Source organism: Falco punctatus (assembly GCF_963210335.1).
Source record: "Falco punctatus genome assembly, chromosome: 9".
In the NCBI taxonomy this organism is placed as follows: Eukaryota; Metazoa; Chordata; class Aves; order Falconiformes; family Falconidae; genus Falco; species Falco punctatus.
Genome location: NC_137589.1, coordinates 51091527 through 51113414, shown reverse-complemented (window position 1 = coordinate 51113414; position 21888 = coordinate 51091527). Strand labels below are relative to the sequence as shown.

The window sequence follows — 21888 nt, the reverse complement described above, 5'->3', positions numbered from 1 at the left end:
ACTTAGAGAAAAATCCTACCTGCAATTACCTCATGCTAAGCGATTTCAAATAATTTAACGTGCTTAAAGAGAATGATTCTGCCTAGATGAGTGTAAGCAATCTGATAGCAAGAGTCAAACAAAACATACCTGGAGCACTCTCTGTATTCCACAGGGTAAAGTCATAAGAGAAGCCTCTTAATTTCTGAAACACCCTAAAAATTGCAGTAGGTTGCACCAGTAATTGCAAACTAATAGCTGGACAAAGAAATCAGAATACATCCAAGGCTGGAACAGTTTTTGCAGGGTGTGCTCTGATCATACAGACAGCTTTGAAGAAACTGTCAGAAACACACTCTGTTCATATACCCAGACAAGCCTAGTTTGATCTGAACTGCACAGTCCACTAATGAATATGCATAAGTCTAATGTGTCAAAAAATATGAAATCCTGGAATGTGATAGTTCTAAAAGAACTGCATGGTTGTTAAATGTGCTCAAAGAAAACTAACGGTGATTTTTTTTGTTGTATGAATTACAGAATGTGTAGATAAGCAAATAGTAAATTAGTGAGGCTTTACAGTATATTGAATTAATCATAAGAATTATATTTTTAGCTCAGTTAGATGTACCTTTGGATTTATGATATGTTTCATATCATCTTTATTTAGCTTGTTGATCTCAACTTTTCCAAGCCTTTTATTTAAAACTGTTTGTGCATACTGCCTGTTATGGCAATGTGAGACTGCTTTGTAAAAAAGATATCGTGGAAAAATAAATCTCAGATATGGTACACCAATAATTTAGTGACGATGAGGAGAAAAATGTTTCGGCAGGAGGAACTTTATCAGTGACTGTAGTGCAGGGAAGATGAGATCATCAGATTCTGACACACTATGGACTCTTTCTTCTCATCTGCCTGGAGACTTGGTTGCAATAACCCGGGAATTAGTGAAAAATAAGACTGAAAAGATCTTAAGTCATCTAAATTTCACTCTCAAACAATATAAGACCAATTAGGTCTATACAATCCCTCACACATATTTGTCTAACATCTCTTCCTTTACAACCCCTGATGACATGACTGCCCCAGCAATCAATTTCAGCACTCAGTATCCTTACAGCTGCAAGGATTTAACTCACATCTAATCTGACCTGATTTTTTTGGCAATTTAAGTTCAGGACTTCAGTCCTGCCTCACACGGATAGGAAGAGCAGAAGATGCTCCTCCGCTTTCATCAGCTTTTATTAGATTGTCATCATCCCCACTTCAGGATCTTTTCCTTCAGCCTGAATAACTGGAATCCATTCAACCTTTCCTTCCAGTGCAATCCTTTTTCTGGAGCTCCCTGGCTGTCCTTCCCCTTTGGTTTTCCCCGTTGTCTCACGTCTTCCTCCAAACACATTGTCCAAACACAATACAGTATTCCAGCTGAAATCTTATCAATGCTGAAGAGAGAGGAAGGACCACTTTGGATGTCCTGCACGGACACATGGATAAAGAGCAATAGAGAAAAGATTTTCCCTTTGTGCATGGGGCATGTGTGACTACACACAACACAGTGGAGAAAAGTCACATAGCCATGTACACATACATACATAGTATTAAAAAAAAATGGACTAAAAATCTAAATACAAACACAAAAGAATGTATAAAATCAATTGCACTGCAACACCCTGCCTATTACACCACATGTAGCATCTGCACATCCTTTTCACAGCACTAAACTGTTCCTTACACTAGTTCTCCACAATCCCGATTAATTGCATACAGACCCACCAGTACACAGCCACTGCGACCCCTATGTTCCCTCTATCCCTCTCTCCGCCTTTATACAATACGTGCTCCGATTCCTCTGGTGCTTGGGCTCTACCCAGGTGGAGCCATTTACATGCAGAGAGTACCCTGGTATGTTTTGTGGGGGTTGTTTTCCCAAAAATAATTCCAGAGTTTTGTTTTCCAATGGCAAGAGTACTGGTGGAATTCCTCAGCAGGATGTGCCTTCAAAATACAGGCTGGGTAAATGGTTCTGGCACTGGACAGCCCTGAGGCAGCTGGAGAGGGAGATTTTATTTTTGCCTTTGTTGAAAATTTATATTTTTCACAGCTGTCAAGAATCTAAATCAATTGCAGTTTTACAGAAAAGATAAACTCCCTCACGCAGACAATCTCTATCCCAGCCTTTAGATCTGCACCACAGGACATATTTCATATTTTTTATTAAGTACATATTGGATTTATAGAAGAGAGTAAAAAAGATTAAAGATGAATTCTTACAGACCAAGCACAGGTCTGGGAGGGCTATTATGACAGGAAATTATGACCATTATTTATTTATTTTTACTTTTTGCACTGCAAGTCAACTTTAAACTGTTGGCTAACGTCTTTTTTTCTCGTGAGATCTTTTTTTGGTCAATGAATTCTGTCAATACACTGTAGGAGCTGAATTTAAATTGTTTTGCTCAGGCATGATGTTGACAATTAGCTTAACGAAGTGACAGAAGAACTCCTCAGGACTTTGGGCGAGCCCCAGCCTTCTTGCAGAAGGTTCTTCTTGGCACTCTGGAGCTCTCTCCTTGTTCTCTGCTCCCTCCCATGGCAACACCAAAGGAAGTTGTGAAAATACTCATTTAGGGAAGGATCAGCTCTACTGCAGCTTTATTTCACTCCAGCAGTGGCATTAGGGCTAATGTTTCCCACCAGCGAGCTATACTGTTGCACAATCAGAAGCAAACGGTTACTGTGGGGTTAGTGCTGGAGCTCTGGTACTACAAAGTGAGAGGAATCACATTGTCATGGGTGCTGGCTGAGGATGGGATTGATATCTAGCTTTGGTTTTACCAGAAGATGTGCCATGGGGGATGCTCGCTGGCAGGCATTCACAGCATCTTCTGGTTTGGGTGCTCCCAGCAGGAGCCCGTGGACACGGAGCTGGAGGCAAGTCAGAGTGGAAGTGGCTTCACTTCCAGCCTAGCTTGGCAGGAGACTGGATGTGTGTCACTGCTGGTCCTTGGGAAGGGAAGTTTGCTCACACTTCTTCCAGAGCAGCTGCAGAGCTGGATGTTGTAATAAAACTTCTACTAAAGTAGGGCAGCCAGTTCCAGCTGCTTAGTTTGACCACAGAGCCTCTCTCAGCTACGGAGACAGGTGACTATAAAGAGATGTTAACATCTATGTTTTGGGGTAATGTATTTTTGAACATGGAAAAGCCTCCCTTACTGATGGCTCAAGCTGTAGCTCAGCTCTCATAGTACACTTCAGAATAATAAACACCATATTTTGCTCTCCTCGTCTAGGTTTACATTTGCCACAACTTTTTTGTTCTGCTCAATATGGGGCTGGGTAATATAAAACCTAGCTGAAACAGTCTTTCACAAAGACTGAACTTGGCTGAAACTGGATTTCACTTCCAGCCTAGGAAGGCCTGGACAAGCTGGAGAAATATCTGGAAAACTTGTGAGAATCCCTGCTCTTGTAAGATGACCTGATCAGGTTTGCAGCCCGTGGGAGGTTTGTGCAGTTAGGAGTACACACAGACTCAGTGGGTGCCTTCTGAACCTTTTGAGGTTCATCTGACATTTCACAAGGAACACAGGTCCGGTGGCATGGCAGGTGTCAGGGCAATGAGTCATTTGGGAGCTTGCACAGCTTTGTCTGGATCCGTGCATTCCAGCAGCCATACTCAGCAGCCTAGTTATGAAACATGCAGGGCAATCTGCAGGGTAGTGAACTCTTTCCAGTTCCACTCAAATGAACATTAGAAATACAATCTCTCAGCGGTTTGCTCTTTTGCACATTGGTAGAGAAAAACAGCAACAATTTTAACTGAAGTCTGTAAGGAAAATTAATTGAACACTTACTAAGTAATGTACTAAGGATTAGAACCTAACAGGCTAAGGTTAAAAATTCACTTCTGTCTAGCATCCCTGCACCTATCCCCCAATCTTCTTTGCAAAGTGCTCCCATGGAGTGAATGCCCTGTAAAGTAGCTTCACTTAAAAGGTGAAATTCTTTCAGCTTGACATCATCTACAAATACCATAATATGCTTTGGGTTTATAACCTAATATTTTCCTGGTTGTGAGCCAGTATCTGGGAATCGTGAAATACTTTTTTTCCCCTGACTATATATTAGAAGAATGATAAGAAATCAGAACAGAGCTTAACGCATATTTATCTTTCCTTCTTCACGCCTCAAAAGAAAGCTTTACAAAGAAGAAACATCTCTATCGCTCACCTAGATGCATCAAGGCTTCCTTGTCCCAGGGCCAAGTTGCCACTCCAGCCAGCTCTTCCTCAGAGGAATTGGCAAAGAAGATGTTGAGGTGTGTGGATCCATCCAGCTTGAGTATGTTCTTCAGTTCATTGACATCTAAGTATGCTCTGTAGAAAAAGAAAAGCATTTTTTCCAAAAGGTGACAGAAAAAGCAACAAAGTCTTGAAGAAGTGCTGCAATCCAGGAAAAGATCTTATAATATCCTGCGTATCAGTCACCTGAAATATTTTAATAACGCACTCCCAAACTTCAATTACATCACATTCACAGAGTGAATCTCATCTAAGGACTTCAGGCCATTGATTAACTAAGGCCACAAAATCCAAGGTAAATACATAAAGCTGTCCACATTCCTAAGGTAAGTACAGGAATCTATTTATTATGAATGTAATTAAGCATGTATTATGGTCAGTAAATCTTTTTATATCAGCCGTTATCTTACACATTTCCTCTAAGCTGTTTATTATTGTTACCTCTAATTTTCCTTCACAATAACAAGTTTCACATCTTCAGGCTGGCGCAACATCTAACACCAGCTCACCAAGTTACTCCTTTAGCAGCGGTGGCAGTATTGTGCCAAGATGCCCACGCTCCGACCCTGACATAGGGTGGGCGTTTGGGAATTGCTATTTTCAGCAAGCAAAGTTGTGCCAAGAGGTCCCCTTGCAAAGAGATCTCTGCAGGAGTGGTACCATATCATGACATAAATTCCTAAGGCTCCTTAGGTCACCCCCTCAGGCGAGCAGCATTTCTTCTTAGCTTTTGGGATGTCTGGAGATTACAGAGCAACCTGCTTGCAGGCAAGCAAAGCCAATCCCTTAAGCTTGCTGGCCATTGGAAGTACTTTTCCCAGTCCTTTAAAGAAGCAGGCTTTGTCAATACTGGAATACGGGAGCTACCTGCCGAAGTGTGTACCATGCTGTCACATTGCTTTCAGTGGCACTGTGGTGTTCTAACTCAGAGCAAAGCTGGAGAAAGTGAAGCATAAGAGTAAACCCGTTGGTTCGCTGCTTCTAGCTCAAATTGTCTTTCGATATCAAGTGTTGTACTAAAACCAGATCTAAAACACGGCTAAGTTCTACTACCTTCACTTGACAGGTGGAAACAACAGAGAGTTGACTCTGAGTCAAGCATGGTTGAGTAGCTTGTAAGGAAAGGACACCATGATGGTCTTGAGCAGATTGAGTCCTGCTTCCTAAAGTCCCCCTTTTCCTTATGTGTATGGGTGTGTGGGGCTCACGTAGCTCTCACAAACCAAACGTGCTCACATTCAGCAAGTACGGTTCCTTGCATACTTTGCAAGGCTTTTGTTCCCAGAAGGGTGAAGAAAAAATAGGGGAACTGGCTCAGCACCAAGATCTTTCTGTCCTTCCCTGGAGGACTCCCCAATGGAAAACACATTCATATTTCCACAGTAGCTTCCCCTGCCACTTGCTTAAGTCATTGCCTCCAAAATAGTTCATGGCTGGGTGTCCCCAGGCCCTCGCTGACTCATTGAGGAAGACGTGCTCTTTGGGGACACCAGTGGAAGGGTATGTTTCCATTCCATACAGTGTTTATCTTCCAATCAAATGTGGATGACATCCTGAAGGACAGGTCAGCACTGTGACCCTTTACACATTTCTCATCTTTCCAGTGTTCCCAACGCATCTATGGAAAATACACAGATCTTCCCCTTAGCTCCTCAAGCTTGTTCTGCATGTATCTGCACAATGTTCTGAGGCTGTGCGTAACCTATTTCTAGGATCTTCTTTGTGCCTTTGAAAACATCTTTTCCAAACACAGACACATACATGTCCACGAGCAATAGTTCACAATTGCATGACAGTTAATGTGCACTTCCACATAAAAGTGTAAGCCCATCAGGGGAATATGGGATGGAGGATGCATGCGTATGAAGGGGACTGTGTATGTCTGCACATATGGCAGCATCAGTAAAAGACAGTGAGCAAAAGCATAAGGGAGAATGCGGCAGCGATGTGATACTTCGTGCAAGAGAGAAAAGGACAGAAACAGAAGCATTGCGTACCTTTAAGTGGAAAAATGCTTGTGTGTTTTGTATCACAGTGGGAAGGAAAGGCCGCCTGTCTGTGTTGAGACTGCAGTTGTTGACTCTGGATGCAGATGCTTTATGGCCTATGCAAATCCCTGTAGGATATAATCACACTCCCCTCTGGAAATTACCATTTTTATCCCCGCTTCTCTCTTATGGTTTCAAATAATCTAAACAAATAATTATTTATTTTCAGCTGTCTCTTTGCTTATTGTTTACACAATTCAATCCCCATTTACATCCTCAGTGTGTGGCCACAATCACTCTCTCACTTGCACACAGGCTATGTGCTTCAACATCTAGGGCTGTTCTGTACATGGATTATTACTGCAGACAACATCCAGAGCAGACAGCATTTAACTAATTAGCCAGTGATGTCAGTGCATCACCGAGACTGAACTCATGTCTTACGTAAATCCACCATACTAAGTCAATTGGACTTGGTTTGATATTATTTCTCTGACCACTACTCTGCTAGCCAAGGGAAGTCTGACAATGAGCAGAATATATTCGAACGGTATAAGAGCAGAATGCTAAGAGGATTTTCAGCAAAAGGTTTACACAGGAGTAGGTGTAAACAGATAGTGCTTGGGAGGAAGTAAATGCAAACCCTTTTGTAAAAGCAGTCAGCAATCCTCAACACAAAAACATGTTCAAACATTTAGCCTAGGCAAATCCCTTGTAAGCGTGTGAACATGCGCCTGCATGTGCGTGCATGAACAGAGGTGTGTGTAAGCAAGGGTTTGGACTGTGCACACATGCAAGACAGCCAAGAGTATGTATGCAAAGGAACCAGCGTGCGTGTGTGTGTGTGTAAGAGATAAAAACATGAGCTGGAATTCCATCCTCTCCTTCCTCCCCATGTTTCTAATAACCTCCCATCCCTATCCATCATCACCACATTCCTACACTCAAGGAGGCATAAATTAACTACTTTTGCAGTTCATGTCCAACTACGTAGCCGCAGGCAGCAGACCCAACAGTTACCAGGTCAAAATAGTTTTCAGTTATTGCCTTGGACTGGGCTGACTCCCCCCTGCTGCCGCGGCTGCTTTGTTATCAGCCCAGACTATCTGACCCAATGCAATCTGCGAGCATTGCTTACACTTCTCAAGGTTATGTGGGTCCCCTGATAGAGGACATAATGACTGTCACATGGGCTTGTGCCAAAGGGAGCCAAAGAGCCCAGCCTTTCCAGCACTGCCAAACTTGCATTTCAAAGACATGAGTGCAGTCTTGGAAAAGGATCAAAGCCTTTCCAACTGTCATTAGAATATTTCCTTTATGCATCTCTCCGTGAGTGCCAGCAACATATTTCATAAAATTCATTGGCTCGAGATGGTACCTCCAATATAAACCTGAATGAGGGAACTGTCAGGGCAAGTCTATGTGGAAAACAAAACAAAACCCAAAGCACAACAAAACACGTGTAATTCCTGTAATGGAAAAAACATACGATGCTGTAAGCATGCCTTGCTCAAGAAAGCCTAGTGAGCCTATTAGTGCATCATAAAAGGTCTCCTTTGCTGGAATCTGTTTTAGACACAGAAATTCTATGGGCTGTTTAAGGCCATTTGGGACACCAAATCATATCAGGCAATGTGCACATTCCCACCCAGATCTTTTCATCGACTTATTTCTCCAATGCACAGCTTCAGCTTGCTTTTTTCCTCCACTGCAGTGTAAATAGCCCTCTGAAACCATACTGTATAGCAGCTCACCCTTATCCAGTAAGCCCCAGACCTCAATCAGTAATATGTATCCCGTCCAGTGCTCCAGTTTCAGTCTAATGGAGTCTTTAGCTCATCCAGCATTGTCTCGCGACTGCCCTACCCGGCACGCAGCCTGCCCCATCAGTCACCCGAGCCATTATCCCCATGCCTGTCTCATCTCTCCTGCCCATTTCCTGTCCATTTGGGCTATGGCAGCAGGACTCGTCCCTGGGTGGTGAGGTGCACTGCCCCCACCACCACCACCACCCCTGCCCCCAGCAGCCCCACCTGCCCACCATGACCACTGCAAGGAGCTCCCTTCTGGCCCTCAGCGCCAAAGCCAAAACCAGCCACAAATCTCTGCCACGTAGCTACAAACACATTTGACAATGGCTTTGAAACTCAGTTGATGACAATGGCTTTGAAACTCCGTTGATATCAGGTCTAATCGCATTAAATTTGGCCTTTGTGACTAGAGTTGACCAGTTTTCTAACTGGGTTGGAAATTTTTCTCTCCCCCGTTTTCTTCCAGGTCAGAGAGTGGCTTTCCTGTGTTTCCCTAATGTGTCTGGGGTGCAGCCTCTTGCGCTCATGGGTGTTTTTTGCAAGGAACGCAAAGCCTTCCAGCCCTTATAGTTAGGAAATGTTTTCTACTGTTTGCACTAAGTTACTCTCTATCTGACTGTTTTGGTGGTGGTTTTTTTTTTCCTTCAAAGACAAGTGTTGCTTTACAGCAAGGAAACAAACAGGGTACTTAAGGGATTACTCGCAAGACCGCACCCAAACACAGAGTAGGAACTTTGCTGTCTGCTCACTATGGAGTATGGTCTCCATCTGCCTGATGAGTTTGTTAGCAATAAAAGGCATTGCATTTCATAATTAAAAATAACAAACAAAAAACCCCCACAAAACCCCCCAAATGCCAGCATCTTCTGAATTGGGAAGTCAGCTGTAAAATTCTTCGTTTTTTCTCTTGACATAAAACATCTCATCCCTTACCTAGTGGTTTCAGCATATGGCAGGACAGAGTAAACCTGCTGGAATCACAGGGACCCAGTACATCGTGCTCCTTCCCAAGACTCCTTGTTGCAACTTTCATATGATGCTCTCAAAACAGCTGTCAGCCCAGCTTAAACCATGGCATACAGTTTAGCAGACAAAGAGAAAGCCTTTCTGGACAGCCCTGGCAACGCTCACCAGCAGCCTGGGACAGATCCAGGTGTGGTTCCCAGCGTGGTGTGGCTGATAGCTCTCGGTGGCGTTCCCTTGGTCCCACCAGCTCTGATCTTGGCCCCAGGATTGACAATAACTCGTTAGAGCAGCAAAGACCACACCAGTTGGTATCTGCACACTTACCAACTGTCTGTCCCGTTTGTTCAAGCAACACAGGGGGCCCAACATTTTAGGGTGCAGAGTCTACCTAGAGATTTTCAATATCTGCAGCCAACAGCAAGGATGGTTTGAGATACATGATGTTCTTTCTGAAGACAGTGGCAAGAGCCATGACATCAACAGCACTGAAACCTGACTTTAAAATGGGGCCCTTTGACAGAAGGGCATAATTTACCTTTCTCTCTGTAATTTACCTTTTTTCTCTGTGATTTCTCAGTCTTGGGGGGGTTAGACACGGGACTCTCCTTCTGGAGACGCAGTGTTGATACCAGTGTATAAGCTGCCTTTTGCCTTCTGTCACAGAGTCACGGAAAAACAAGCCTGGAAAGGATGTCCAGAGACCACTGCTGCTAGCCCTCCACCCCAGAGCAGGGGCATCTCTGTATGTCACACCAAGGGAATTTTTATCTAGCTCATACCACTGACGACAAAGACCTCTGCTGCTGCCCCAGCAGCCTGCAGCCCATGGCTCAATACATTTACAGTCAGGAAGTTTCTCTGAATGTCTACCTGAGTCTTTTTTTGCTGCGGCAGATGTGCGTGACTATTTGTACCATTCCTCACAGACAGGGAGATTAGATGATTCCCTTCTGCTTCACCAAGCCTATTACTTACTTGAAAGATTATTATATCTCCTGTAAGCCATCTCATTTTTAGGCTAAAACCACCTTATTCCTTCAGCCTGTCCCCACTGGTTATATTTTTTTAAGACCTCTGGTCATTTCTGATGCTCTCATCTGTGCTCTCATCTGTGCTCTGCACATCTTTCTCAAAGGCAGGTCATCAAAAGAGGACACAGTCCTCCAGCTGAGAGCTTATCAGTGCCATGTAACTGCTACGTTTGTCCTGTCTATCACCTCCAACCTGACAGAAAATACACAGTAGAGATTTCAGACCTACAAACATTTCTAATTTTTTTTTTTCCTAAAGTGCTACAGGTCTGTCAAAAACCTGAATCAAAAAGCCAACCTACAAACCCCCTTTAGCAGTGGACTTACAATAAAATTTTTGTCTGACTTGATGTTAAAGATCTGACTTAGCTGGCAAATTTAATTTTGCTCCTCATTTCAGATGGATTGCCATAAATCATGTGAAGCAGGAAGCGTGCCTCATCTACATTTGGTTTAGTGTTAATTTAAGACAGTGGTGTAAGTGTAGTAAAAGTCACGATAATTTATTGATAAAGGTATAAATCTTTCAGCAATTGGGACAGAGCCTGAAATAGAGCGGAGCCAGGATATTACAAGTGAAAGGCTTCAGGTCCCCATTTAGATTCAGATCTCTGCCTGTGTTCACACTGAAATCCAAATGTGTAACTGTAATTCCGACCACATCCAAACCATGCAGTCAGTAGGTCATGTCCACAAGCATAAATTGCAAACACTGTCAGCACACGCAGACTTGGCAGCTTTTAAAGAATTCTGGTTTATCTGCTGCAGCAAAATGTCCTCTGCAGCCCCCAAATCTGGTCTCCTGTTGCAAGGATGGAGGAGTGTTTTGGAAAAAAAAAGAAAAAAAGAAGAAAAAAAAAAAAAAGAAAAAAAAGAAAGATAAGGATCCAAGAAAAGACAGTTAGGATAATTGTTCAAATATAAACCCAGCTTGGTTTGGGTAGGCTTGGTAGCCTGTGTTTAACTTTGCATCGTTCCCTGTGACACTGCTAATGCATTCAGGTCAGCTGGCTAAAGCTGGACGAGGTTCTTTTACATCAGTGGCAGGTCCTATGGTTAAGACTGACCCTAAGCAACACATATTAAAAAATAAAAGCCCATGTGTTACAAAAGTCCGGGTGTTCATTGATCCTAGGGTGCCCTTTTTTCCAAATTGAAATTTTTCTACATTATGCTAGAGACTCAAGGCTTTACTCACCCTATTAAAAAAAATATTAAAATATGTAGAAAGAAAATAAGAGTTTTACTGTGCAAAACATGGGAAAACCTTTGGGTCTAGGTTTTCTTTATTCTGCAACAGAGACCAAAAGCAGCTCCTTGGTCTACAGTAAGGAACTCTTACAATTGTCAAGTCATCAGTTTCCTTTCATTTGCTTTGAAATGCTGGCTTTCCAGCTGGATAGTCCTAGAACTAAGCACATTTCTACTATAAAATTTTGCACTATATATAGAACTGCAACGAAAAAAAAAACAACAACAAAACAAAACACCAAAAAACCACCACTCCCTACATAAAGGAAATTATTTGCTACTAAGTTCTAAAAATCAGTATTATCATCTATAGAACCCTAATGGCGCACCCCTGCTCAGTCCTATCTGACTTTCTCATAAAGGACCTCTAATAGATGATACAGCTTTATTTTATGCAATTACCTATAGATAAATTCTGGATGTTGAAAATGCAGTATCTGCTTCATGGGCTGAGCAACAGATTGGAATAAACCTGCTGGCTGGGCTACTCCAAACCTAGCTCTGGGTCCTGTTTTGGTTTGGTTCATGCAAGCTTCTAGTTTGAGCCAACTTCTGTTCTCCCTGGGCTGCCCACAAGTCTCGGTGCTCACTGTGATGCAGTTGCTCCAGTGTACATCTAGAGTTAGTCAGAGCAAAATCTGAATCCCAAAGTACAGCTTCAGGTTCAAATCCAAAATCTCAAAGGAAACCTCAGTTGAAACAACCAATTTTTGCCCAATTTCTGGCCAACACAACTTGCTTTTTTAAGAAGGGAGGCGGGTTTCCTTAGATCTCCATACAGATTCTCTCAAAGATTTGTAAATCCTTGCCAAATCCTTCACAAACCTGGGCTGAGATTCAGAAATACAGTGAAAACAGATTATTTTATTTTATTTTTTTTTCCCCGGCACTTTTGCTGCTGGTTCTGGCCAGGATAAGGACGAGTAGAGGCTCAGGGAAAAGAATGGGGAAAAAGATGATGCAAAAATTTTCAAATGTCAAACATGTTCTGTCTGAGCTCTGGGCAAAAATTTAGGGTGGCTGTAATGTACACAAAATTATTTGTTTCCTCTCTCCCTTTATCCTCCCAGGCTTTTTTGCCCACTTCTTATAGTAGAGACCCAACCTTTATATAATCTTTATGTAGGTTTATAAAAAGTTGCAGTGCTATAGACCAGAAATATGTGACCACTGAGCCTTCTTCCTTTGCAGAGTCTACGTCTGAGAGCAGAACAATATTTGAGCTCACTTGCGTAGCAAGAACTGAAAAGCCCTTTTTTCCTTGCATGACCATAAAAAATAATTAAGCTAACCAACTACACAGAAAACGAGAAAAAGATACGCTGGCTGGCCAACTTGCAGGAAGAAAAAAGAAAACAAAGGAAAAGCCTTGGCAATGGAAATTGTGATCTTACTGTACAATTAACTTCTGAGACAGTGAGTAGGATTAAAGCATGGAACATTTCAAGACGCATCTCTTTAAAATAGCAAAGCATTATGAAGTATATATGCACATTTCACAGACCTTTGAAATCAGCACCACTGGCAGGTTTATTTGTTTTGATTGTCTCTTTTACTTTCTTTTACTACTTCGGGATTTTTTTTCTCTCCTTTTCAAGACTAGAGCCAAATGACCCATGAGAAACGTACTGTAATTTGTCTCTTATCCATCCCTCATCTCCAACTGATATTCCCTCTGCCCTGGTTACCCTGATGTTTTTCCAGACTCTACACGCTGAACCATTGTAACAAGGAGAAAAGTCAAACGATAAAGAAAGAAGTGGTGTAAGGATGTTTTCAGGAACCTGTTCTGTTAAAACAGATTTGCCACTTTATGAAAACCCATTTTGCCAGCAACAAACCACATTCACGTATATGTAAGAATATAAATCAGTATGGGAAGGTATCTCTATTTTAGGCTCTTTTAACCATCAGTTAAACTGCTTGGCACTTCCACGACGCTTCCCCTCTGGGCCTCAAAATACTTCCTGAACATGAAGAGAGAAATTCCACTCTGGTCAAAGCCCCGACACAAGCCCTCTGCACCGCTTCAAACCCCGTCCACGGGCTTAAGCGACACTAACGTGGGGCAGGAATCCTTGTGTCAGGCCTCCCCTCAAGGAATTTTACCATCACTGAAGAAGCCATGAAATAGGTAAATGGAATAATTTTCCTTGTCTTCTGAACGGGAAAACTGAGGTAGATAAATACAATAATTTGTCCAAAGTAACAAAATCATTCACTGTGACAGCAAAGATTAGAAACTCGATCTCTTGAGCCTACATTCTGTGATAATATGGATCATCTTTCTTTTAAATAAGCAGTAGTTTGTGTTGCTGATCCTTTAAGTTTTCTGCTGGTGGCCACTAATCACATTTTATAAGGCTTCACTCATATTTTACAACCTTTTACTCATATTTTACAGTCTCCAAAAAAGTCCTAAAGGTCCAGTGCTCAGCAGATGGAAAGTCAAAGCTCCCTAAAATAAGCTGGTCCTTCCTGCATCCCTCGGCTTCACTGTTCCTGAAGACGATGTAGCACATTTACTTCATAAACAGATTTTCTGGTGGAACCAGGGCTCTGCTTTCAACGAGTGAGCAGCCACCGGTCTAATAATATTTGGCATTTACATAACACCTCGCATCCCAAAGCTTCCAATAACAACCAACAGATACGTGCATAGCACACTGCACAATAGTTCAAGTAAAGGACATTTTGGTTTCAGTCACCAGAACAAACCTGATTTTTTTTTTTTTTTTTATGAAAAGCACCAGAGAGACCAGGAATGCAGCTTGTCATCACTCCCTTGAATCAGGTCAAGAGTTAGGTAGATCCTCTGTTAATCAGACTGGAAGTTAGAGATCAAGAGGAAACCTGAGGCTTTGATACAGAATTTTCTTTAATTATAGAAGTAGCTCCTAGCAACTCTTTATATTAAAGTTGTCTAACAACTTCCACTACTAATATTCAACTCCAGCCTGTCTTTCTCATCTCCATCCTTGTGGCTGTGGGGTCGTACTTGAGGTCACATCTGCAGCCTGCCCAAACAAGTGCCTTGCTGGCATGACCCTTGGGTGTCATGGCCGGAGTAACCCAGGTCTTGGCACCTCTGGAGCACTGGGAAATGCTTTGTGTCCCCTCTTCAGAGTCTGAGGAAAACATGGGGTTACTACTGCATGGATACTGCTCTGTCCTGAGCTCCATCTACCTCCACCACCCGCCCTTGCAGTAGGCAACTGCGGGCAGACAGGATGGGTCAGGATCCTTCCTGGGTGGACTCCGGTGGGTCACCTACTGTGGGAGTATTTGGGATTTTTAGGAAGTTGAACACAGGTCAGGGTAGGGAGCACTGTGGCCTTGGGGGGCTCACAGTTAGGCTGCAGTTACAGCTCCTGCAGGAGGGTGACACATGGCATCATCCCTGCTGGGGGGGGGTGGGGGGGGGGTGGGGGGGGTGGGCAGCTGGGACTTTAAGGGGCTGGTCCTTTATCATCTTCTCTAATTAACACACTGTAAAAAATCCAGGATGAAAAAAGAACAAGATCAAATTCTTTGCTCCTTTCATCTCACTTTTTGACGCTAATCCTCCCTACACATAAACCCCGTGCCACAACGTGAGATATACGTTGCTATTGAAATGAAGAGCAACTTGGAATCAGGCCGACATCAGAAAAAAAAAATCATATAAAACCACAAAGGACCTAGCATGTTTATTACAGATACTTCTGGAGTTGATGGGCCAAAATAACCAGTCCAAATATGCATCTTGCAAAACAATCACTTTTGCTTTGGAGATGCCGCTTCTTTTCTGTTTTTGTTTTTATAACTCATGGACTTCCAAATCTCATTTCTTAACCTCCTGGCAGGGTTGTGCATGAAGTTGGTCCTGCTGCAGTGGGCAGATCATCAGTGGCTTATGGTTAGGATAATCCCAATTTTCCTCTTTTCTAAGAAAGAAATGAAAACCTCATTCAAACGAGACTGGTTGACATTTCCTCATATTTCATCTTATGCAGGAAAGGGTAGGAGACACCAAAGTGAGATCACAAAGAACAGAGTCTGGTGATGGAGACTTCAGTTCAGGAAAACCAAGAAAAACCTGTGCTCTGGCACTAAAAGCCTCACGTTTTCAAAGTTCATGGTTTTTTTTTTTCCTCCCTGTTACAGCAAAGGACTAATATTTAGCTCTTTTTATTTTCTGTTTTTTTCAGGGGGTACTGATGGATCATACTAGTGTTTATCTTCAACAGTGAAGTCCTGAACATGTTTTTTAAGAAAAAACAAAAACAACAAAAAAACCCCAACAACTGAATAGTCTGATTTAAAGAGCTAATAAATATTGTAAGATCTATGAAAGCTGGTTACTTCTGTTCTTTCCCAACAACGAAGAGATTACAAGGAAACAGAAAATGTCAGCCGCCGCAACAGAAATTTCATGTAAGAACATTTAGCTTTGAAGTTCCCAGAATCCACAGTAAATTGCCAGGTGATCTGGTAGAAACACCAACACAGCTGCAATGAAAATAGTCCAGAGCTGCAGAAAGAAAATATTGTGGACAGTTTATTTTCTAAATCCAAATTATTATTGGTTTTTTTTGAATTTCCATTCCTGTTCACTAAGAAGACAGAAACAAAGGAAAAGAAAGAGCAGGAGAGAGGATTTAGTAGATCAGGACTTTGTCAAGTGACTACCATTGGGAGATGAAACATGGAAGCAATGGCTGTAACAGATACTGCTGACATAATTAACTCCCTGACATCAAAATCCTGTCCCTTGATTCTCTTTGTTGAGCCAGAGTTAAGCAGCAGGAGGAGAGATGTAAACATGGCTTTGTCAAACACTCAAGAACTTTCAGCCTTCCTGGTTTTTTAAGCTACGCAGGACCTGCAGCTTCTGCATAGACACAAGGTAAAGCAAACACCGTTGTACGTGTGTGCTTCTGGGAGCAGGCGTTGGTTGAGCTGAGGGATATATCAAGCAGAAGATCCTCTACCCCACGATAAAACAGTGGGCAGCAGGGACATCTAATGTCCAGGCTGTTAGTCGGATGGAAGGACATTTAGGTTGCCTCACATACGGATCTGCTAACGCATGTAACCAGAAAACAGGCACTATCAGCCCAAAACATAAGGCTGATTGTAAGCATTCCCCAGAGGACACATTTCCCAAGACCCTACAAAATTGGACTGGCAGCTTATGAAACGTACAATACTGATCCAGCATGTAACAGTAAACTATAGGAAATCATACCCATATATTTGGCCTTCAGACAGGAGTGCAGAAATTGCCTCTTTTGGCACCACAAGCCTGTGGATCCACTTGAATCAAACACAGACCTCTAGCAAAGGGCTATGAGAATGCAAAGATCTGTTCTCCATTGTCAAGACACAAGACAGGGAAAACTCTGATTTTCCTTTACAGTAAGCAAATTTCTTGACCGACTTTTACCATGAGTACAACTGCTATAGACAGGCCACACAGTTTAATTTCCCCAAACATTTGCACCCTCTGTCACTCTAGTTGCATCTCACAACCACACATCAACTGTCGCCCTGGTTTGCTGCAGCAATTTATTGATAACATGTCACTAACAACTACTAGAGAACTTAAGATCTTGATGACTACAAAACTAGCTTTGCGAAGGACCCAGCAAAAATTGCAGGTTGTCATTTTTGTCCACCATTTCCCACACACAGACCCAGAATTATACAAACCCGCATTTATAAAGCATATGTTAGCGTGAAACGTCTTGCAGCTCCCTGTCAAAGACAGAGGGGGGTGTTATGAATTCCCTCACTTCCACAACTCCTCTGCTGCCAGCTCAAGTACATCTCAAGAACTTTGCAAAACCTGACATCCCGCCTCGCTCAGCTGCGGGGGAGCAGCCATCCTGGAAGCACCTTTTGGACTATCTCCTCCCGATGGTTTTCTAGATCAAAACCTGGAAATGCTTCAGGTATTCTTCCCAGGTGGATAAAAAAAACAACAACAAACTTTGTGTCTGATCAAGATGAGGATAGCTAAAGGTTTGAGCCTGCATTTTTAAGACAAAATAAGACGTTTTGAAGACAAAAACCCCACATGAATAAATCTATGCCCAGAAGTAAAACCATTAGAGGAATTCTGAGTGAATAAGGGGGAAGCCAGGAACTCCTAGCCCTTTTCTGAATCCAGTGGGGGGCAGGGGGGAAATTAAATGGCACCGATTTCTTCAGGCAAACTGGGACAAACACTCTGATGTGTCTGACGGAAGCATTTTACTCTGTGTTTGGAAGTTTATCATGACCGATCAATTCTGGAAGAATTAGTGAGTGAGTTCTGGGTTTTGGCACTGACACAGTCGTGGTAAAAGGCTGGAGGCAAAAGGGAAGTAATTTTCATAATGCTGTGAACTGATGCCATCACTCCTTACCCAAAACATTTCTTTTACTTACTCTAGCACAGTGTTGTTCTGTAGGAGCTTTCCTCCTAGCTGTTGCCCTTCGTCTCAGGAAGGCTCTCGACCTCACTTGTGCTGTGGATGTAGAGATCCAAGCCAAAGACCAAAGTCTTTGGGAGTTCAGTCTTTCTGCGGACTTCAAAGAGCTTGGGATATGTGACTTAGTCCAGACAGAAAGCATAACATACATTTGGAACAACATTATATATGTAAAAATAGAAAAGATTGAATGACTGTTAAGGAGTGCAGTGATGGGGAAGCCTGATGTAAATTGTGTATGGCATTTACATACCTATTTCCAGCCTCTAACCTAGGTGCTCTGCATCCTCATGGAAGCACCTACCTTTTCTCCAGCGATTATAAAGACTTTAAGATTTAATTCTCTAAATCACACCTATGCTGTGTGTCTATACCTGCTGTGAGCAGATGGCATGACTGTTCCCCTAAGGAACTAACAACAACAACTACAAATAGCCAATGCTTATCCTCAGCACTTAGTGCAATAACATTGAGCCTACACATCAGGGGAGGAATCAGCAACTTGCAGAATTAGTCCTTAACAGAAAGCAAGCCAAACGTGAAGGCAAAATAAAAACCCTGAACCAGAAATGCCAAGCCCAAACATATTCAGGTATTTTGAATAATATACATTTATGAAATTCTTAGTATTTCTCAGGCATGACTATGTTTGTCTCCATTTGCTCTTCCTGGGATTGAAGACAGAAATAAAGCATCATCAAACTCGGGGACATCAGAAGATCACAGAAAAATGCTGTTTTGTAATTGTTCTAGACCAGTTCTGCAAACCTAAGCAGTTCAGACAGTTTGAAAACATTTCCATACGCTCTGGTGCTCACATGAAGCAAACTAAGCTCTGGTCTTTTTGACGTTTACCCAGGTTCTCTAAAGGAGTGTATCATATTTCTTTATTAATTTAGATTTTTTTACCAGTTAATCTTCCCTGTCTCATTCTTAATTAAACAATACCAATAAATGACTCAAGGAAACACAAAACAACTTAAGGCAAAGCTTTTCAAAGTGTAAAGGGGATTTTGATACCCACATGCTACCGATAGTCAATGGTCTTGTCTTGGGAACGTAATTCCCTTTTGTGCCTTTGGAAGGTACACAAAAAGATGTGTAGATGATTACAGTAATGAGCCTATTAATTGATATAAGATGGATTTTATGTTATTTAACCAGTATCTGAGCTCTGACTACAAAAGAAGCTTAAATTGACACCCTCACTCTTTCCTGCTCAATGCTCCCTAACCTGTCATCTTTGATACATTAATATAATTTGCAAGTCTGAGAAGGGCACAAGTCTCATTACATCATATCACAGAAATTAGCAATGAATCAATAAACAAAGAGGAAAACTCCTGATCAGCTCATTCCTACCACATAATGTGGAATTCTTCACATTTTACACCTAATCCCATGTCTGATCAAACTGAAATGTCTTCAGGGTCAGAAATGCCTCTGCTTCCTTCTGATATTTCTTTCAGAGTCTAATCACATCTCAGAAAAGCTGGTATTTTGTGCCTACGCACCTTATCTTTATCCTTTGTATAATTTGTGTTGTTTAAATGCTCAAGAAATAATTTAGCAACGTACTTCTTGCAATGGGGCAGATCCTTAATGTAAGACAAAGGCTGGCATGGCCTGAATAACAGACTAAATCCCCCTCTTGGCATACTCGTTTTTACTGTGTCTTTCACTATAATTTCAACATGGAATTTTCCTGGCATAAATCACACAGGTTTCCCTCTTCCCCTCCACACCATGCTGCGTAGCTCTGTGTATTGGTAAATCTCATCTATTAATAGTTGCCCTCTGTGGCTATAAAAAAAAACCTCAGTAGTCAAAAGCCAACCCTTGCTAGGGAACAGCTGTGGATGCCTGAACGCACGCAGGACCCGGCATCACACAGCAAAGCCCTTTCTTGGCTCCATGTCAGAGCAAACCGATTAAATAAGGCCATAGTCAAGCGAACGGAAAAGGAGCCCCTTCCCTGCAACAGAAGGAGAGAGAGGCCGACTCCGGCTCTAGGCTGGAGAAACATCAGGGTATTTCCATTTTCTCACTGACATTTTCCTTTTTTAAGTCAGCAAACCCCCCTCCCGTGTCTTCCTCACTCCACCCTTCTGCCAAGTCCCAATAAAATCTTGCACTTAAAGAAATAGGACAAAGACGTCATCACAGCGAGTATCAAAGGTCGCGGGGTAAATTTTAAGGTCTTGTCTACTTTTTTTGTTTGATTGATTTAACTGATTAAAGCATTTCTGCTCTTCCTGTGCTTTCAGCAGCATCCTGGGTAACTCAGGGGAAATTCAAACCAACCAGCTGTGATCTGTATTACAAAGTCAAGGCTGGAAATCCAGCACAAAGATGTTGATGGGGCCATACTGGAAAGGGTGAAAGGAGAGAGGAATATTGTCTCCCGCTAAAGTGACAAAGTGCTTTCATGTGTTAGAATGAGAAATATTCAGCTTAGCAGAGGATACAGGGAGTTCCTCATCCTCTCAGCAGTGCAGGGTACCAGTCCCAGCACAGAGGGTGACAAAGTACCTGGCTCCAGGCAGCAGGAATCCTCCCCAGATTTCACTTTGAATTTTCATTTGCATGAACTAAAGTTACTGAAAATCCTCAAGGACTGCTGAGTTTCTGGGGCTTCCATGCAAAGTGTGCAATGCCACAGCCATCGCAAGGGTTGGCAGGGAAATGGTGGGGGAGCCTCAATGCCTCTGGAAACCAGGCGCTGGCTCTCCGCACTTAGCGTACACCTGGTCTAAGGCTGCAGGCACTTACAAAGCCAATGCCACAAACTTCAGCACTTTCCCAATTCCCCCAGGGACATTTCACCAAGATAAATTCTCCTTGTGAAGCTGATGGGAATGACTTGAAAAACCAACAGTCTTGTACTGGGGAAACTAACTACCTCACTGAAGTCCTCAATTTATCGACACGACAAGGTTATAGCATGAGAAGCAAATTTATTCCATATTATCTACTGGCAATATAGCTCAAAATTTGCATTTTGAGGCAGCAGAAAGAATTTTATTCTCCAAAGTCTTGTAATTCAACCCTGCTGAAGCTGCCCTCACACAAATCAGTGATGACACATCTTTTCAACATCTAGGGCCAAAATTATTTTTAAAAGCATTGCAGGTAATTGCCACTGCTGTCATTCCAAACCACTGCTGTTTCCACTATTTTACCACCACTGATGTAACCCAACAAATGTCAACAGCAAACACCGGCTGCTTCTGCAATTACTGAATTAATGGAAATAATACATTTAACACCAAACAGCTCACGCATATTGATAGCCATGACCAGATCTTTAACTAGAATTTATATGAGATGCTCTGTGTTTCCAAGGTTTGTTACATACTACTCAGACATCTGGGTACCTTCTAAAATAATTGGTCTGCGGGGTGCAGATTTTATCAATCTCTTTCACTGGAGTGGATTGGCCGCAAAAGTCTTTAAAACAACTGTAGAAAAAAATTGCTCAACCTAGTTCTCCTGAAAAATTTCAGAAAGACCAAATTAGGCCAAAACCTCCAATTCTGGTTTCAGTGAGGTCCCTTTTTAGCAGGGGTCCCTCTAGCAGGGTCCCTCCTTTAAAAGAAAAAGGAAATTAAAAATGAAAAACAGCACTGGGGAAAAGTTAAGCGTGTACTTCAAACTCACACATGCCAGGAAATTTAGAGTTAAAGGTGAAACTCCACCCTAAAGAGCTCCATACTGGAGATATTTCAGCGAACAAACATAACGTGTTCTGAAATACAAAGACCCAGTAGGGTGCACTAGGTATGGAGTTTCAGCCTTCACTCCAAATTTCCTGGCTTTTTGGTTTATTAGAGTTTCATACTCCAACCATTTAAGTACTCCAAGAAGTTTCCTCAGTGCAGCTCACCCTGATTCTGTTGGAAGCTGAGAACAAGCCCTCCGATGGTGTAGCCACACGTTACTAATGAACCTGAAAACACCTTCTTGCAAATTTCTGTTAATTTGGATTGCTGAAATTATGTGCAAACTGGGTAGTTTCAGTTGAGTTACCCTGAGAAACTCCAAAATTGCAAATCTACTCTGAACAAAACTGAAGGACAGGATTTCATTGACCACAG

General features: G+C 42.3%; 1 protein-coding gene across 2 annotated transcripts in view; it reads right to left on the bottom strand.

Moving 5' to 3' along the window:
- The window catches only part of PAPPA (pappalysin 1), a 420169-nt gene that overhangs the window by 126563 nt on the left and 271718 nt on the right, over positions 1 to 21888 (bottom strand). For both annotated transcript variants that reach the window (XM_080402293.1, XM_080402292.1), the window contains one exon: positions 4216 to 4361. In XM_080402293.1, coding sequence (XP_080258419.1) covers positions 4216 to 4361 — 146 coding nt within the window. The remainder of the gene's footprint in view (positions 1 to 4215; positions 4362 to 21888) is intronic.